Source organism: Dipodomys ordii, unplaced genomic scaffold (assembly GCF_000151885.1).
Source record: "Dipodomys ordii isolate 6190 unplaced genomic scaffold, Dord_2.0 Scaffold125, whole genome shotgun sequence".
Taxonomy (NCBI): Eukaryota; Metazoa; Chordata; class Mammalia; order Rodentia; family Heteromyidae; genus Dipodomys; species Dipodomys ordii.
The window spans coordinates 3,986,425-4,005,985 of NW_012267341.1; the positions used below are offsets into that span (position 1 = coordinate 3,986,425).

The 19,561-nt window shown below is 41.4% G+C and overlaps 1 protein-coding gene across 3 annotated transcripts in view; it reads right to left on the minus strand.

Annotated features, from left to right (window-relative positions):
* Positions 1-1,506: 1,506 nt before the first annotated feature.
* Positions 1,507-19,561, minus strand: part of Ttc17 (tetratricopeptide repeat domain 17) — a 79,761-nt gene continuing 61,706 nt past the window's right edge. Inside the window, exons 20-25 of one of the 3 annotated variants that reach the window (XM_013030022.1) lie at positions 16,639-16,759; positions 13,075-13,234; positions 11,861-11,944; positions 5,764-5,883; positions 4,261-4,404; positions 1,507-2,814 (exon numbers count right to left, since the gene is read on the minus strand). In XM_013030022.1, coding sequence (XP_012885476.1) covers positions 2,683-2,814; positions 4,261-4,404; positions 5,764-5,883; positions 11,861-11,944; positions 13,075-13,234; positions 16,639-16,759 — 761 coding nt within the window. In that variant the 3' untranslated portion in view covers positions 1,507-2,682. Of the gene's footprint in view, positions 2,815-4,260; positions 4,405-5,763; positions 5,884-11,860; positions 11,945-13,074; positions 13,235-16,638; positions 16,760-17,905; positions 18,487-19,561 lie in introns of those variants that run through there. The other 2 variants (XM_013030023.1, XM_013030024.1) reach the window with 2 other exon arrangements.

Consider the following 19,561-nt stretch of genomic DNA (forward strand, 5'->3'; position numbering starts at 1 on the left):
TGCCTGTGATGCTAGCTGCCTGCGAGTCAGATCTGAGTATCATGGTTCAAAGCCAGCTCGAGCAGTGAAGTCCATGATACTCTGTCTGCAATTAGCCACCAGAAAGACTGAAGTGGATCTGTGACTGAAGTGGTAGAGCACTAGCCTTGAGCAAAAAATTAAGAGAGAATGAGCCCAGGTCTCAAAGGACAGCAAAGAAAAAAGAAGAGAGAAGGGGAGGGGTAGGGGAGGGAAGGGGAAGGGGGAGGAGAGGGGAGGGGAGGGGGGCAAGGAGGGGGGGGAGGGCTTAGGGGAGGGGAGGGGAGGGTTTAGGGGAGAGGAGAGGAGAGGAGAGGACCTAGAGCTTCTTCTTCTTTGGTGCTGTGACTGCTCATTTTCCAAAGGTACAGAGCAGGAAGACAGCCGCCCAAGTGCATGCACAAATCTACATGCAAAAGTTTACATGTTAGTAATTGCCAAAAGCTGGAAACATCCTAGTGTCCTCCAGCAAGGTGAGCCAATGAGCGGAATACTAATGAACTCGTGGTTCACACAGCACGGGCGAATCCCAAGGACAGTATGGAAGGCAAGGCGGCAGACTGAAAAAGGATGTGTACTGCGTTCCTGCATGACACTATAGGAAAGGAACAATGGTAAGCACGGAGAAAAGGCCAGTGGTTAAGTGCAGGGGTGCTACTACAAAAAGGAAGAATGACGGAGTCTTTTGTGGTGCTGAGGAGAAAACCCTGGGCTTCCCACATTAGGTGGGTGCTCTATTCCTGAGCTACACCTCCCTCCCTCCATCGCCAGGCCCTGATGGGGTGGGTGCTATGACTCCATGTCCATGTTAAAAACCACAGAATTCTACACCACAGGTTGAGTTTCATATGTAAAATTTATTTATTTATCAATTTATTATGTCAGTTGTGTGGCTTGAACTCTGGGCCTGGGTGCTGTACCTCAGCTCTCAGCTTAAGGCAAGTACTCTACCTCTTGAGCCACTGAGCCACTTCTGTCTTTCTGGTGGTTAATTGGACTACTTTCCTGCCCGGGCTGGCTTTGAACCGTGATCCTTAGATCTCAGTCTCTTCAGTAGCTGGGATTACAGGCGTGAGCCACCAGCACCTGGCCATATGTAAATTAAAAAAAAAAGTAACTTGAAAATTTCCAGAAAAAAAAATCCAAATGGTGAGGCACGAGGAGTGGAGAGTTATACCAAGACACACATTATCAGGCTCCTCCTGGCACATAAAGGATGGCTGTGTGCAGTAACAAATGAGCTTGCTGTTCTCCAAGTCCATCTGAGGAAGGTGGGATTAGCAAGACTCCAGCTGCATAAAGTTTGGAAGGATTGCATGGTTGTCAGAACCAACCAGTCCCTGTGAGGGTGCTCTGTGCAGTCCGTGGGTCCTCAAAAAGAATTCTCCACTCCCCCAAAGCTCTGGATGGGCCTACTCGGATGGAAGTTAGCCTCAGGGCTCACCTGAAGTATGTGTGTGTGGTTCAGATTATTTCTCCTTTTCTGGAAGGCATGGACCAAACTCTGAAGACTTGCTGAGGGTGCATCTTCCTGTCCAATGTGCCACACCACTATGTTTACCTGCCCTCCAGAACCGTTGGTTGTGGAAAAGTAGATATAGCCCACTTGGGATCTGAGCAGGGGAGGGACAGAATACAGCAAGGTTTCACAGCAATGCAACCAGCCTGGCTCTAATGAAGTCACACTCCAGACCTGTCTTGCTCATAAGCAATTTTTATTTTCGGTTTCAGTATGTGCCCTTGAAGATTCCAAAATGCTGGAGTTTCAATTCTACTGGGACCAAAGGTAAAGGCATTGTATGCAGACGCTCAGCCCTGGCTCTGCGCGCTCTCCGGAGGAGCTCGCGCCGGTGGCCTCAGGAAGGGAGTCGACAGTCACACCTTATCTCAGGATGGGTAGCACAGTGAGCAGAGAATTAGTAAAACATAGACTCAGCCTGTAGAGGGTTTCAAATATACATATTCTATACATATAAAACCAGTTATATAAGATTTCAACGCATCGGGTTCCTCTGATCTGTAATTAAAGTACAAATGGTAAAGATGTTGCACACCGCTGACTCCCCCTGCTCAGCCCCCCTCCCGCCCCAACAAAAAAATAACTTACAAAGGTCAGGTGATCCTAAGAGTTTCTGTTGTTGTAAATACTTGTTTTTAAAATCATTCCCCTTCCTCCCCTGCAAACTACCTCTGAGAGTGTAACGTAGCAGCATGGAATGGACGCGTGAGGACGGCGCGGGGCTAGGGGGGCGGGCACTGCCTCTTACGGACGCCATGTGGCAAGACAGAGCCCAGGCCAGAAGCAGAGAAGGTGCAGTGTGGTTTGGCCTCCTCCACGGAGGCTGCTTGCACCACTGAGAGAAGCCCTGAAGGCTTTGGAGGTCTGGGTGATAGAGCAGAGCTCCAGAGATGTCTTGGCTCAGTATTTACACAGTACCTTTAAGCTGCATTTTCCTTTGAAGAAATTTATGTTTCCAAAGATTCTTCTTCTGAGGTTGGCAGGGGAAAGAAGGAACTTAAAATCAAGCCAAACCACATACATAAAAGTCCTGTTATAAGTCTTGGTTATTTGCACACACGTCATTAGAGTAGATTCAGACAATGATTGGGTCCTGTTCTGATTGGTGCTGGGACGGGGTGGAGGGGACAGAGGAGGAAGGGGCACTATGGAGAGCGCCGCCCCTTCTTCAGCATTAAGTGACACTGGATGGTCTGGATCCGGTTCTTGGCTGGGACAAACTCAGGCTGTAGCTTCAGTGTCGACTCATACCACACCAGTGCCTTTTCAAACTCTTCCTGTGGGGGACAGAGGACAGATGTGAGAGGGATGGCACCACCAGACTAAATGTGTGCTGTGACCTCTTTGCTCTTGAAAAACACCTCTGTACTGGTGACAACGTGCAGCACTTTTCATTGGACCTAGTCAAGTCCACAGAGCATGCTCAGGCCGGGCAGGAGACTGTGGCTCCCCAGTTCCAAGGCACAACGACATAACAAGGAAGATAGCCAAGGCCAAGGACCAAGTGGAGACCAGCTAGTGCAGGTTACTGCCAGCCGGAGGAGTAACAGTGGAGTCACAGAACTGTCATCCCCGAGCCCCTGCAATGTACCAGGAGTGGCTCAACTCTGTGAATACTTCTGCTTAGGCCTCCCAGAAACCTCTGGAAGGCCTGGCAAATGTTCACTAGGCAACTGCCTAGATTTACTTAGACCATCAATCGCAGAGAGCCTAGCCAACTGGTTAAATGATTCTGTTTACCTGAGGAGACAAAACTGTTCACTTGTAGCAGCAAAATTTCATACTTACTGGGGATAAAAATAGATTCTTCAATTTTAAGGTATAGAGAGGGAAATCTGTACATTCAGCAATTATCAATCTGGTCAGGTTCTAGTTCGTGCCTCAAAAGTCAAAGCTGAAACACGGGCTTATAGCCTAGGGCTGCTCAGTCTTTTAGCTTAGTGACAGTGGCTTGGTCAAAGCCACTTGTGAGGTGTGACACAACACCTTAGATGCAAGTGGATTTTTACATCAAATTTGGTTAGGACAGGTTTTAGGGGGCCATCTGATTCAAGTTCTGAAACCAGTCCTTGTTTCTGACCAGAATTCCATCTTCTTTGAAAATGGAATCCATGAACCTAGTGGGATTACATCATCATTAAGTATTTAATGAGCAACTGCTATGGGCTCCACACTGTGAGGTGCTAGGAACAGGGAGAAGAAGAGGACCCTGCAGTCCAGAGACAAAGACAAACACTTAAACAAAAGTCGTAAAACACTATGAAAATTCAGGAAGAGAAGTACGCACAGGGCATTGTGTGCAATGACAGCCTAGCTCAACCCACCTGGGAAGCATAGGAGCGTGTGAATGTATGTCTACATGAAATGTCAAATGAGGGTCTGCGGAACAGGTGGTATCTCCAGAAAATTATAGGTAAGTATGATTCTATTACCAGTGTGAAACTCATTCTGAGGAACCACAGACTTATAAATGCGTAAGATGAACTTTATGGATTAGTAAAAAAAATGTTTCAAACCCCTTATCCGTACAATTTTACCCTTGGTGGAGCTGGTGAGTTTTAGGCATAAGATTTAGGGGAAACCCGAGGACAATGACATATTCAAAGACATTTAGGGGAAATCCTAAAAGACAATGACATATGACATATTCAAAGAAATTCTGGGATCGAAGATGTGCCGCTGTGCCACAGCAGTTGGCATAGTGGCTGACACCCCAAACTCACCATCGCCACGTAGACGTTGCCCAGCGTGAAGTGGTTGACAGCAAAGTGCGGTGCGATCTCTACTGCCATGGTGGCCACAATGACAGCGTCATTCCAGAGTTTGGCGTTGTGGAGGATGTTGGCCAGGCTAATCAAGGGCACATCCTGGGGGGAGGCAGGGAGAGTGGAGAAAGGGAATCTTGACTTTCATCATGGATTTTTCTGGTTGGAAAGAATGCTGCCAGTGTTTCCTGGCCAATGACAGGGTAGTAAAATTCACGGTGCTAGTCTGCTGCTGGCTGCTGTTCTGTGACAGGAGACCAATTACTTCTTCCACCGACAAAGTCTTGCCTCAACATACCAATGAAAAACAAATGCATCAATGGTAATAAACAACCTAGAGCGATGTAGTTGTTTTATTCTGGTGCAGCTCTGTGTTACCAGGGATTGGTTATATAAAGTCCACAAAAGGGACAGTTTGGGCCCACTGTGGTAGAGCTGAAGTATTTCTGCAAGGATCACTGTATCTCCTGGAACAGCTGGCAAAATTCTGCCACAGGTCAAATCTAGACTAATGTCTGTTCTTCCAAAGTTTTGTCAGAATGTATCCTCGTATTCCTCTATGTGTTTCTTCACACTACCATGTAATTCATACTACAATGGAAGAAGCGGGTAGCTGCGACAGAGGCTACGCCCACATATCCAAAATGTCTAACTGGCCTATTACAAAAAGTCTGCTGGGCCTGACAGTCTTGGCCTTCTTCTATTGTCCCAGAGTTAGAGGTACTAAGTGATGGACTGAACACACAGCACTTTTGTCAAGTTATTTTCCCTTTAAACATGGGACCTGATCAACTCCTAGCCATCTCACACATATGATGGGTCTACAGGAGACTCGGAAACAAGGGATCCACTTCTGTCCTTTCTGGGCACCCATATAGTGCATGTCCTTAGATGAGACCAGCCCAGGTTTTCAGTAACTGGCCTAAGGTCATAGAGCTAATAAGAAGAGGAGCTGATTAGAAATCAATTCCTCCCAATGATGCCTCTGAGCCTCTACTATTTTCATATACTTCTGACAAGATGTATGCCTGCTTTTTAGGAAGTATGATTATGATGTTTGGATTAATTTGTATATGTACGTATATATGCACAAATATATATGTATATATACAAATGTAAATTTGCACACACACACAAATGTAAACATGCTTCTGTCTTAGTGAACTCAAGCTCCAGTGAAGGGCATAAAGAGGCCCCGTGGGGAATAAGGTAACTCATAGGGAGGCTTCCAGGTGGCTGGCTGCCTGTTTAGCTGGTTTACTCTATGTATAATGGTAGCTGTCAATGCAGTGGAAGAGGTCCTAAGTGATGTGCTAGCGGGGGCAGGTGCATGCTTGCTGTGGCCCTCTGCCCCATCCTATTCACACACCACCTCTACACTGGCTGAGTGTGAGGAAGGCTAGTTGAAACCTCACAATAGATGTGTGAGCTGACAGTTGCTCCATTCTGCGTCCCACTCACCTTCATCTGGTGTGGAGCGTAGTGGAGGGCCTGGCGGAGGCAGTCGATTGCTTTCTTCCCTTGGCCTTTCACTCTCCAGTAGAGGGCCGCCATGCTGGAAAGGACCCAGGATGTCTGGTTCTACAAAGGAATGGTCAGCTAAGGCCGGTGTCTGCCCAGTAATACACCAGAGTGCCCAAATTAAGAACAGTAACATGACTCACTACTGTCTGAGTATTTACTAAATGTAAATGTGTCTATTAACACTACATGTTTGGGCTCTGGATACTGCTTTAAACAATTTTATGGCCTTGGCAATACTATTTGCTCATTTTTATAAACAAAACACTATGATTCAGAGAGGTTAGGTACTGTGCCCAAGGCCATGGAAGTAGTAAATAGCAGAACCATGTTCTCTCTCTCTCTTTTATTTTGTTGCTCTTGGGGCTTGTCTCTGCGCTCTTCAGCTCAAGGCGAGCATTCTACCGCTTGTGCCACAGCACCACTTCTGGTTTTCTAGAGATAAGAGTCTGGAGATAAGAGTCTCATGGACCTTCCTGCCTGGGCTGGCTTTGAACTGCGATCCTCAGATCTCAGCCTCCTGAGTAGCTAGGATGACAGGCGTGAGCCACCGGCGCCCGGCTCCATGTTCTCTTTTATTTAAAGTTATTTAACTTTTTGAACAGGTAACTCACATGTTTCAAAAATCTGGAAGTATAAAAAGTTACACGGAGAAAAGCCCCCTCCTATCCTCATTTCTACTGTATAGCAGACCATTGGCATTTATGGGTATATGATTCCAAGACCACTGTTTAGGAAGACCTATATACATATAGTGGGATGCTAGTGGTTTGCACCTGAAATTCTAGATACTTAGGAGTCTGAAATCGGAGGATCATGGTTTGAAGCCAGAATATGTATAGGGGTGCATGTGTGTGCATGTGTGTATGAGTGTGTATGTGCATGGGGGGGGGAACTGCTGGGGCTTGAATTTAGGGCCTTGCACTTACTCAGCTTTCTGCTCAAGGCTAGATCAAGGCTGGTGTTCTACCAGTTGAGTCACACCTCTACTTCTGGCTTTTTGCTGGTTAATTGAGGATTTAATGGAAGAATTAAACTTTTACAAACTTTCCTGCCTATAATCTTCAGCTCTCAGCCTCCTTCCTGAGTAGCTAGGACTGCAGGCGTGAGCCACCAGTGCCTGGCTTACAAAGAAATTCAACATTAGGTTTCCTTTTCTTAAGGTGCCTTTCTCTTTCCCTTCCCTTCCCCTTTTACTCTTCCCTTCTCTCCTCCTCTTTTCTTTTTGGTGATAGGACTGGGGCTTGTACTCAGGGCCAGACCACTCTCCCTTAGCTTTTGCTCAAGGCTGACACTTGACCTCTTAAGCCACAGCACCACTTCTGTGAGCAGCTTTTGCAACACACTGTAGTCACCATAATACTGTGCTTTGCCTTAGGCCCACAGAGATGAATTCAGCCAACCTTAAACTTAAACCACTGAAATTGTGAGCCTACTCCCCCTTCCCCCTAGATAGAGTCTACTATGTAGCCCCAGCTGGCCTACCTCAGCCTCCTGAGTGATAAGATTACAGGTAAGTACTACTACCGAATCCAGCCTTTCCTCCTGTAAGATTTATTTAAGGTATTTGTCACAGCAATGTAAAGCCTGACTAAAAGAACAGGATTTAAATTTAGTCATTTTGATTTATTATCTTTTGTACTGGCTCTGAGGCTTGAATATAGGGCCACAGCTCCACTTCCAGCTTTTTTTTTTTTGGTGGTTAATTGGAGATAAGTCTCTCACAGACTTTCTTGCCTGGGCTAGCTTCAAACCTCACCCCTCAGATTTCAGCCTCCTGAGTAACTAGGGTTACAGATCTGGGTCACAGGTGCCAGCTAGACTTTTTTTTTTTTTAACATTTACAAATTATTATTTCTCATAGGCAATGCTTGCATACCTGTTTATCATTTTGCTTGGCAAGTCATGTGTCTCAGATAATTCTCCTATAACTAGTGTACAGAAAAGTTCTTTTGAGTTAGGATTCTTAGAAGTAAACCTTTTCCGCTTCTTAAGTATCTTTATTCTTCCCTCCTTGTAGGTTACACAGTTACAGGGGGTCTGGAATCCTTCCAAAATTATCCCCTGGTTTTACCAGTGCTCTTAGACAGGCTGTTATTTTAGCTATCACTCCTCTGTAGGTGATATGTCCTTTCTCTGTTCCTATGAGTCCACAAGCCTGTTTCAATTTTTCTTCACTGATTTATCCCACTTAAAAAGTAAGTGGCAGAGTAAGCTTCTACTTACTATGTATCTCCTGAATAAACGAATGAATGCCTGTTGTGATAATTATTAGGCTATTCTCTCTCGAGTTCAAATCCACATTTTATAATCTGTACTGTCATCTTGTGGCTGTAATGCAGAAAATCCTGTTTTTTCTTTTTGTGCAGGCTTCAGTTCTGTGAATATGTGCGCTAAAAGACTGGAAAGCAAGAGGGAAGGGACTTCTTTCTTTTTATACAACCTTTGTTGTTTCTGGGAGCCTCCGGGCTTTCCTAGACTTAGCAGAAGCTATTTTCCAAAGAATCCATTTCCTTTTAGTGGAAAATGATACTTAAAAGACTGCATCATCACCCACAGCTGCACTTCACAGGTAACTAAGAACATGGGACATGTGGCTTTCTGTGACTGGCTTACTTTGCTCAACATGATGATCTCCAGTTTCATCCAATTTCCTGAAAATGGCAATTTCATTTTTCTTTACAGCTAAGCAATATTCCATGGTATGTGAATTGTATATAATTTCTTTATTCATTGGTATTTGGCATCTCAGCTGATTCTAGTCTGGCAATAAGTATATCCATAGCTGCAACAGGTATGGATATGCAGGTGTTAATACTGTATATTGATTTATATTCCCTCAGATATATGCCCAATACTGGTATAGCAGGGAGTCTTATGAACTTTTCTGACTAGATGGCCTCAGACCAGGATCTTGTACTTTATGTGTTTTGGAGAATTGGGATGACTGACATTTAGTATCATTGAGAAGTATGCAATCCCTGCCTTTTTGTTGTTTTTGGAAATGTTTTTGTTGTTTCTTTCCTGTTCTCGTTTGCTTGTTTGCTCTCTAAAGAGATTTATTTTCTTATTTTTATGACTACTTTTGTCTTCCTTTTTTGTGTGTAAAACTGAGTATTCCTTCTGTAGTAATGCTTTAGTGGTTATAAATTATTTTGGTTTTCATCATGGTTTTTGTTTGTCCTTTATGAATGATAGTTTTGCTAGTTAATCTATGTCCTTTATGAATGATAGTTTTACTAGTTAATCTATGTTGGCAACTGTTTAATTTTAGCACTTAAAATACATCATTCTGCTGGGTGCTGGTGGCTCATGTACGTAATCCTACTCAGGAGGCTGAGAGGTGAGGATCACAATTTGAAGCCAGTTGGACAGGAAAGTCTTCGAGTCTTTTTGTATTTCCAATTAATTTCCAAAAAAGCTGAAAATGAAGCACTAGCCTTGAGCACAAAAGCACACAATGCCCAGTCCCTGAGTTCACGCTCCAGGACTTGCGTAAAAACAAACTTCAGGGCTAGGAATGTGGCTTAGTGGTAGAGTGCAAACTTTCCTAGCATACATGAAGCTCTGGATTTGATTCCTCAGTACTATATAAACAGAACAAGCCAGAAATGATGCTGTAGGCTCAAGTGGTAGAGTGCTAGCTCTGAGCCAAAGAAAATCAAGGACAGTGCCCAGCCCCTTAGTTCAAGCCCCAGGACTGGCAACAACAACAACAACAACAAAACTAACAAAAATAAACATCATTCTAAAACCTCCTTGTGTTTTAAGTGTCTGCTGAGAAATTTGTTACTCAAATGGCTTTTCAACTTTATATGACTAAGTGTTTCTCCTGCAGTTTTCATTTTTTTCCCCTTGTTCTACACACTTATTATTTTAGCTGTAATATGTCTTTGATCAGCTGGGTATCCTACAAGCCTCCTGAGTCTGAATGACTGCTTCTTTATCAAGCCTTGGGAAATTCTGTCCTATTACTTTATTGGATATAATTTCATTCCCTTTAGGCTGCATCTCTTCTTTTTCTTCTATGCTCATGATGCTTAGGTTTGGTCTCTTAAATAGAGATTTTGCAAGTTCCTACTCATACTTTTGGATTTAGATCCCTTTACCTTTTCTTTATTCCTTTTGGATTTAGGATCATTTACTCATTTGTCTTTTTTCTCCCTTGGGCACTATCTAGTTTATTTGCTCTTGGGCTAATTCTTTGTATTGTCTTCAGTTGGAAGTAACTTGCTTGTACTTATAATTCTAATATTTGGCAGACATGCTGTTCAAATTTTCCCATTAGTCAATGATCTCATGTTTTAGTTTTCATAATTCTAATTTATGTTGTTCTTGCATGACTTCTATCAGTTCAGTGTAGGAGTCTGAGACTCAGCTCCATTAATCATTAGTTCAAGGCTCAGTGAGTACTGAGTGCTTGACCATCTGTCCTTACGATGGACTAGCTTTTCCATATTCTGGCCCAGCTCTCAGCTACTTCTGACACATTTCTATTCAGACTTCTCATTTCGGCTTTCTTCACAAAAAGAAAGGCTTTAGAGACCTACTTTTTGTAATACCAACAATAAGTGGAAAAAATATGCCCTACATAAGGTACAGTTGTTCCAAAGTAGAAGGATCTCTCTTGAAAACCAATTTGCTGAGCCGTGCCACATGTTAAGTGTTAAGAACTCTTTCCTTTTAAAGTCAAATGATTTGCCTGGGTAACCACTGTGGCTGTTTTGGGTCAGTCTGCTTTGGCAAATGTTATGCTCTTTTAACCAAGTACATTTTATAGACCTAAAACAGTAAAAGTCTTATTTATTTTATTCTTGCTTTAAGTTATGACACCTATAATGTTTTTTTCCATTCTATTTAACGCTCTGTCTTGTGGTGGCTGCTGTGCTCACTTCAGTTTCCTGTGGTCTGGTCTGCATTTGGCATGTGTTCTTCTTGCTAGTCCTTCTGACTGTGTCATTATTACCTTGATATTTTTCCTAAGTATTGTAGAGAAGGGCTATTCAGCCTGTATTTCTGTTTTCTATCTCTCCTTTTTACATTTTTTAACCTGTCTCTTCTGCAGTTTTGTATTTTTACTTTGTAATCTTTATTAATAAAGGAAATTATTTGATATGGTGGTAAAACATCTATATTGAATTATATCTTATCCAACAACAATATTTTTCTGTTCTTTTTAGTAAGTTTTGCTGCTGTTTCCTAAGTTTTCTCATTATTTGTATTAGTGCTGTGTCTGCTCTGTTTTTGTTACTCAGGATCTTCCTGGCTATGCTATTTGTAAAAAGTTCCTGTAGTAGATATTAACATATTTTGAAACTGATATATCTTAGCTCATTGTATATGGCTCTGGGTTGATCTTAACCACTTCTGGCAATACTTACTCTCTTTTTTTGAGTCTAGGGAGGATATGTGTGTCCTAGTTTCACTATACATGTGTTTTGTTGATGATTTTGCTATGTGTGATTTTTTAAAAAAAGGAAGAAATTGTTATCTCACTGTCATATTCATACTGAAGGTTAAACTGCTTATCTTAATCATTGTATATAACTTCTTCAATATTATACAGTAATAAAGCGAAGACATACTTAGTCATAAGGTAGTCAAATTAAACTTTAAAAACTTCCTTTATACAAGTATCACATGGAGTAGAAGAGCAGCCTTAGAAATTTTCAATTATATTTTCTCTATAAAAATACTATGAAAATAGTTTTATAAATACTTTGTTTCATGATTTCCAGAGAAATTTTCATTGAAGTCCTTCATCACCAATGAACACCTGATTTAGGGTTTCCAACAGTATCTACTCTATATGTCAATGCTATAAGTTTCACCACACGAGACAAACAAAAAGACAGAAAAATACACTAGTGAGAGATGGATATAATGGGAAAGTGATTAGAACACTCTAATAGGACCAATCACATTCTGCCTTTGGTCTCCAATGTTAATGAACAGAAGAGGTGACTTAGGGACAAGTAATCTGGAAAGAAAGTCAGAAGGTGAGCAATTGTTTCCAACTTTCCTGTAGGTAACTTACCTTTTCTAAAACTTTTGCAATTCTGGTGCCAATTTGTTCAAGTGACTGTTGTGGATACTGATCTTTGCCAAGATTCTGCAATACCTGGGACAGAAGGAGATGGTAGATGAGACAGGGTATTTGTGATGCTAAGATGGGCACTAGAGCCTAAAAGCACTCTGTGTCTCTGGGATACAAGGTATATTCCTATAGGTGATGTGCCTCTGGAAGACAACTTTCAGGCTGGCCTGCCAGCCTTTCAGTCTTTCTCCTCTTTATAGAAAATATTACAGACATATAAAACCACAGAAGCTACTTGTAATTCTGTCACTCAGTGTTAATAGCTTTATTTTTTCAGATACTTTTTTCTATGTATTCATGTATTATTTGTCACAAAATATAGGACTACACATCGTAACCTAGAATATATTCTGAACATTACAACAATATCCTAAAGTTTTCTTTATGCCAATAAATACGTTAATCATATATTTCCAAATGGTGCCATTATATATTATCTCATATTTGCATCAAAATCCATTTAACCCATTTTCTAGTGAGGTAATCTAGGCATGCTTTCTAAGTCTTTCAGGTATATTCTTTTGCTAGGCATTTGCTGATGTGCTCTCTGAACCTGGTTTAAGAATGGCAACAGAAGGTCAGGTATGTTGGTACGTGTCTTTAATTCTAGGTTCATTGCTTAGAATTGTTGTTTGAGATAAGCTCATGTAAAAAATCAGTGAGACCCCCATCTCCACAAAATAAGCCTCGAGGGTCTGTATAGGCCTTAAATCCCAGCTACATGGAAGGTAAGAAGATCACAGGCAAAAATGAAATACCTTGTCTGAAAAAATAACTAACGCAAAATGGCTAAGACTTGGGGGATAGGGAACTCAAGTAGTAGACTGCCTAGCAAGCATGAAACCCTGAGTTCAAATGCCAGTATCACATATACACACACACACACACACACACAAATCAGGAAAATCAACTGCACCAAATATGTGTCCCTGAAGGTAAGTAAGAATACGATCCACTCTGATGAATTAAGAAAATATAAGTTCATTCTTTCAGATCCTGAAAGAAACGAGTCTTTGCTTAAAGCTACGTAGGTAAGAGCCTAATGAAAAAAATAGCAAAAAAAGAAAAAAAAAGGAAAAAATGAAAGAGTAAGCCAATTATTTGTGCGTTCCACCTCCAGCTAAGGACTCAAGAGGACAAGGCTGTGCACTCACCTCTGTCAGCTGACTCTCACCCATGTAGTGCAGACTGGCTCTGTTGGACACCCCTTGCAAGTGGTCCAGAGTGTGCATGCTCGTGGGGAGATTGGCATTGCACAGCGGCTCCACTGCTGGCTGCTGTATGGGGGTAGCAAAGTCAATGTGTTCCGTGATGCTGGAAAATAAAGCTTACATTAGCCGTGGAAAGTTCAGGTAAGTGGAGAGAGAAAACTGCATTAACAATATCAGAGACAGGTATCAGTGGCTCACGCCTGTCATCCTAGCTACTCAGGAGGCTGAGGTCTGAGGATCACCAGCCCAGGCAGGAAACTCTGTGAGACTCTTATCTCCAATAAACCACTCAGAAAACCGGAAGTGGTGCAGTGGCTCAAGTGGCAGACTGCTAGCCTAGAGCTAAAGGGCTAAGGGACAGCATTCAGGCCCAGAGTTCAAGCCTCATGACCTACAAACAAAACCACCCCCCCACCCCCAAAAAAACCAACAACCAATTGGCTCATCAGAACTAACCTCACTGGGGAGAGGTTTTAAAACAAGTGAGTTTTCTTCTAGTATTTCTTTCATGGTACGGATACTGCTACTACCTACTATGGATTCCAAACTTTGCTAGTTCTTTTTATACACAAAAAAACACTTTTCCTCAACAGAAAAAGCCATCTCCAGGCATTTTAAACAGATAGTTTAAAAAACACTGTACAGTTGTGCAAGTAGTATGTGTAATATGTATTTCCCTTTATGATCTCAAGTGGTCATTTCTTACTATAAACAGGCCAAGTGGTATCGACAATACCACAAGCACTGACAGTACTGATAAGGCAAGTTGGCACTACCAAATTATTAATTTATTTAGACAGTACAGAGGTTTGAACTGAGGTCCTTGTGCTTAACAGGCAAGTGCTCCATCACTTAAGCCAAGCTCCCAACCTTTCAAATTTATTTTAAATTTATTTTAAAATTTAAATAAGAAAAATTTTTTAAAAGTTTAATTTGGCTGAGCATGGTAGCTCAAGCTTATAATCCTAGCTACTTGAAAGATAAGGAAGGAAGATTGTGGTTCAAGGTCAGCCTGAACATAAAAGTCTACTAGATACCATCTCAAACAGTGGTTTAGGTGCAACGGTGCACATCTGTCATCCCAGCTACAGAGGAAGCACATTAGCTGGGCACAGTGGCAAGTGCCGGCCATCCCGAGTTATAAATAGAAGGACTGCAGCCCTGGCCAGCCTAGGCATAAAATAAGACTTTAATTTTAAAAACAGCCAGAAAAGAAAGGCACCAGAAATGTGGCTTAAGTGGTAGGACAACTGCCAGCCAAGTGAGAGGCCCTGAGTTCAATCTCCATTATCACTAAAAATGAAACCAAACCCGAATTTAACTAATATTAGGCAAATATTTATTCATTATTATTCATTAATCCATATTTCCTATAAGATACTGGGCTATAGTATATATTAATGTATTAGACACACATATGTGTGTATCTCTCTCTCTCTATTACACACATTTTCATTATGAGGGTATATATTTCCTCAGCCCTATGAGGAGGGTATTTGTTAGTGAAGACTTCCCCAAGTTAATAAGAATTAAGAAGAGACCAGAAGGATGAGTATGAATGAGATAGGTGAGAAAAACAGTGGGAACACCACTGCAGGCAGTATAGCAAGAAAGGAGGGAAGCAGAATCTGAACACTTGGTAGGCTACTCTAAATAGTAATAAGTTAGTAGGCTGTTTTCAGAATGGTTTGAGTTGCATTCCAAGAACTCTCAGTATCATGGAGCAAGTGCACCAAGTAGAGACAAAAGTGAACGGAAGAAAGGCCCAGCTAGAAATTTATGCCATGAGTCTAGGTAGAGAATGTGGCTTAAGGAAGTAGCAATGGTAATGCAGAAAAATAAGGTAGTTTGGAAAAGTACACAGAGGATAAGAGTGATAAGATTGTAGCAGTCTGGGTTTGAGGGACAAGGAAGAGGGCTATTAAGAATAATAACCAGCCAGGCGCCAGTGGTTCATGCCTGTAATCCTAGTTACTGAGGAGGCAAAGATCTAAGGATCATGGTTCAAAGCCAGCCCAGGGAGCAAAGTCCATGAGACTCATATCTCCAATTAATTACCAGAAAACCGGAAGTGACGTTGTGGCTCAAGTGTGAGAGAGCTTGCCTTGAGTTAAAGAGCTCAGGGACAGCACCCAGGCCCAGGGTTCAAGCCCCATGACTGACCAAAACAAAACAAAAAAAACAACAGAAAAAGAAGAAGAACCATTCCCTGTTGTCACTGTATTTGATTTTGGTATCCTGGGTATTGTATATACGTTTATCTGATTTAAGGAAGGGAAGGGGAACAACAAAATGGTGAGACAAAGGACAAAGGGTGAACCAATGCAACAGTGATATTTACAAGACAACATGTTGGAAATCAATCTGTACGACTTGGTAGGGGACATTGTGGAGGGGAAGTGGGAGAAAAAGAGAGAGGGGGTAATAATGTTTAACAAGAATGTAGTCACTACCTCATGCATGTAACTATAACCCCTCTGTGTATCACTTCGACAATAACAAATTTAAAAAAAGAACCAGGTTTTTTGCCTAAAAACTGCTAGAGAAACTTACCAAGAATAGGAAATAGAACTGGACGCCAGTGGCACAGGTCTGTAATCCTAGCTACTCAGGAGGCTGAGATCTGAAGATCGTTATTCAAAGGTAGCCCCCAGCCCAGGCAGGTGTGAGACTCTTATCTCCAATAAACCACTCAGAAAACCAGAAGTGGTACAGTGGCTCAAGTGGTAGAGCTCTAGCCTTGAGCTGAAGAGCTGAGGGACAGCGCTCAGGCTCAGAGTTCAAGCCCCATGGCCAACAAAAACAAAACAAAAAGAATATGAAATAGAAAAAAGAAAAACAATGATCTTTTTAAGATGGATAAGAAAATTATGTGCTTAGTTTTCTTGAGTTTGGAATGCTTGAGAGAGATGGAGGTCTGGTAGAACACTGGATAAATGAGCTGAGGGCTTTGAAGAATGGTCTGGTCTAAAGATCCAAACTTGGGAGTTGTCAATGCATCATTGACGACTGAACCTTTGGGAGTTCAATCTGTCTGGGAATGTTTAGTAGGAAATCCTGGGGAACTTCAGCATCAATAGGGCAGAAAGAAGGCTACCAAGAGATTGAGTGTTCCCTGGGGACAAAGCCATGATCACAGAAGGGTCCTAGCTCAGCTTCTATCTTGACAAGTGTTGGTAAATCTGGATTGGCTCTGGTTCCTCTACAAATGCAAGGATGTTAATGAGAGGAAGGTTTTGTTTCTACAGAGAGGTGTCTGACCTTCCATTCAAACTGAGTCCCATATTACTTCTGATAGCTTGCACAATGTGGGAAAGGCCCTGTCAAGAGAGCAGTCATTGCTTCTTGACAATGGGGTGAATCCATCTGTGACCTGTAGGTAATAATAGTCATTCTCTGCTGACCTGAGCTCCTGAAAAGTGACTCTTCTGACAACTGTTGACATAAAAAGCAACCCTGAAGTTATTGGAGGCTGGTATGCTCACTGGCACACAAGAAGATACTCACTCAATGTTTTTTGAAGAAACTGCAAGCCAGGTACTCACGATGGCAGTTAGCTCTACCCAGCGGAGTTTGAGGCACTCATCTGGGCTGGGCCATCCCAGACTCTGGTAGTCACGTTTTTTCCCTGGAAGGAAAGCATGTCATGAATGGACACAAGTGCAAAGGAAAAGAATCCAAGGTACCATTTGCCCTGGTGTATTTGACGGTGCCAGCTATTCTTCTAGTCTTTATAATTTCCACTATCAACAAACAGGAAATTAAAACCTCACCATTTGCAGCAATGGAAATAAAAATCATCTTTACATAGAGCCTTATTCTCAAAAAAGACTGTCAAAATACAAATAGAATCTTTAGTTGCATTTAAGATTAAGACATTCTAAAATACTAACATTCTTACAAAACTTGTTTTATCTTTCTTTATGATGATTTTGTAAAGATAACTCTAACTTAATAAAAACATGTATCTCTACAACAGGGTTTCTCAAGACCTGGTACTACTGACACTCTGACCTATGCAATTCTTTGTTGTAGGGGCTTGTTTTGGGCATTGAAGGGAGTTTTCCAGGATTCTTGGTGTTTACCCACTGGGTGTCAGCCTTAGATCACCACGAATGTCTCCAGATATAGCTAACTGTCCCCCGAGGTGCCAGATCACCTTAGTGGACAACCACTACTGTAAAGCATCAGGATGGGAAATAATGATAATGTAAGGTTACTATTTATTTTATGAGAACTTTCTATGTGTTCAGGTCATGTGCTAAGTGTTTTATGCTTGAAATTGTATAAGGAAGGCTTTAATTCTCATGTCTAAGAGGAAAAACTAGTTTCTAAGTCATTTGCCCCAAATCAGCTGGCTAGCAGGTGGCAGCACTGGGATTTAGCACAGGATGTTTGACTCTAACATACATACTTCTCCCAATAGCTCTTTAAAGCTATCTAGGGCTTCTAAAATTTTGTTTATTCATCTAACCCAGGTACTATCTTTTGGGTGGAGGCCCTTTAACTTAGATGAGAGTTCCCATAAAAGAATGAAACCAAGTCTTATCTGAGAAAGTAGCTGCTAAAGGGATTAGAGTAGTGTGGACAGAAAGGAGAACTTTAGTTTTGCATAGCACTCTTTATACTGTAGCAATTTACCAGCAATAGAAAATGATGTTAAGTACAGGCAGGGATTTAGATTTAGACTTTAATAGAACAGTTTGGAATAGTTTCAGTTAACTGTTAAATTAATCACTTTAAACAAACCATACATTTCACCAAAAAACTTATGTTCCGTTTGCATTGAAAAAACTTATTAAGTATTTATTGAGCACGTACTAAAGGGACTCAGAACTGTGTAAAACACTGGGGTTACAGACAAGAGTATTAAGGTAACCTGCTCTTGAGCTCACAGTCTAGTGAGGATGGTGGACATCAACAGACATAATATGAGAGGGGAGGGGCTAGAGTCAACTGCTGCATGGGGGCAACAGCAGCTAATACTGTTTGAAGGTATCAAGAAAGAAATGGCACTTGAGTTTCAAGTTTAAGGTTGCGTGATAATTTAGTACTGCACAGATGGCATATTGGCATTCCAGGCAGAGGGAACAGCATATGCAAAGGCACAACTGTAAAATAAGAGCATGGTTGGTTCAAAGGATGGTGCTGAAGGGTGGAGAGAGGCAGGGTTGTAAAAGGTCTTGTATGCCACATTAAGAAGTATGCACTTTATCCTGCAGGCAGTGGGAAACTTCGAGCCCACATCTCTCCATCTCGTTCACAAAGATATCATGAAAGGCTCTGTTAAGTGCCTCGCTGAAATCCCGTTACATTATGTCTATGGCACTTCCCTGGTCTTCCAGTCTAGCAGCCCTAACCAAAAAAGGAAATGAGATTAGTTAAATGTTATTATTAGCTCTCAGTCAATCTCTATGGCTCTCAGTGATTGCCACCCTCCACTCCATGGACTTACAATCTGTTTAAGAACTTGCTTTAGAATTTTGGAAGAATTTACCAGGAAGCTTATTATTTGGTAGTGCATGGAATGTTATTTATTTTAAAACTGGGATACTGAATCTTTCTAGTATTTTTGCATCTTTCCCATAGTGAGGCCTATTTACTTCAATGACAATGAGCATTTTCATGATCTTACTTGCAAGTACATCCAATGCTCTACTCGGGACCAATTTGTGTACAATTAAATTGCTTACATGGTTCTAGAGTGTAGCTTAATGAAATAGCACTTGCTTAGCATGTAAAAGGTCCTGGGTTCAAACCTTAGCATTGTAGAACAGAACAGAACAAAAGAAAAACCTGTTTGAATACTGTCATAGCTGAAGTACAGAGGAGTTTGATCTTCATGGGTATGTCTATAAATGTATATATGTATTTAGTGAAATAACTGCACATACATTATTCAAGTGGAGTGCTATATTTTTCATGTTAGTTGTAGGTATTCTTTCAATGACCCTGGTGTCTTATTATGCATTCTGTAAATTTATACCAATATTCTACAAAAATAACTTTTAGTCCTTTGTCTTTCTAATGTCAGTTACTGCTTTTAGTTTTTTTTATCCCTGCCTTAGAAAGTCCTCCACATAAGAGAACAGGGATATTCATGTAAATTTTCTTCTTTCACGATTTATTGCACTTAATATTTGATCCACTGGAATGTACATTTCCATGTTTTATAGCCTGGATATCTTTTTTACTGACAGAGACACAGACAATAGTTTTTCCTTCCTTAACAAATGCTAGCTTACTTTAACCGGAGGAATAACTGAAGCTCTTAATTCTAATGATGACAAAATGAACTTCTTACAGTCCCTAGGATTTATTAGAAATTTATTTTGGGGTCTAGTCAAGCTGATCCTACTCCATATTTTATCACGTGTCTGCTTTCAAGCACTCCGGAAAGTGCTTGAGACACATTTTATAAGTTGAGTTT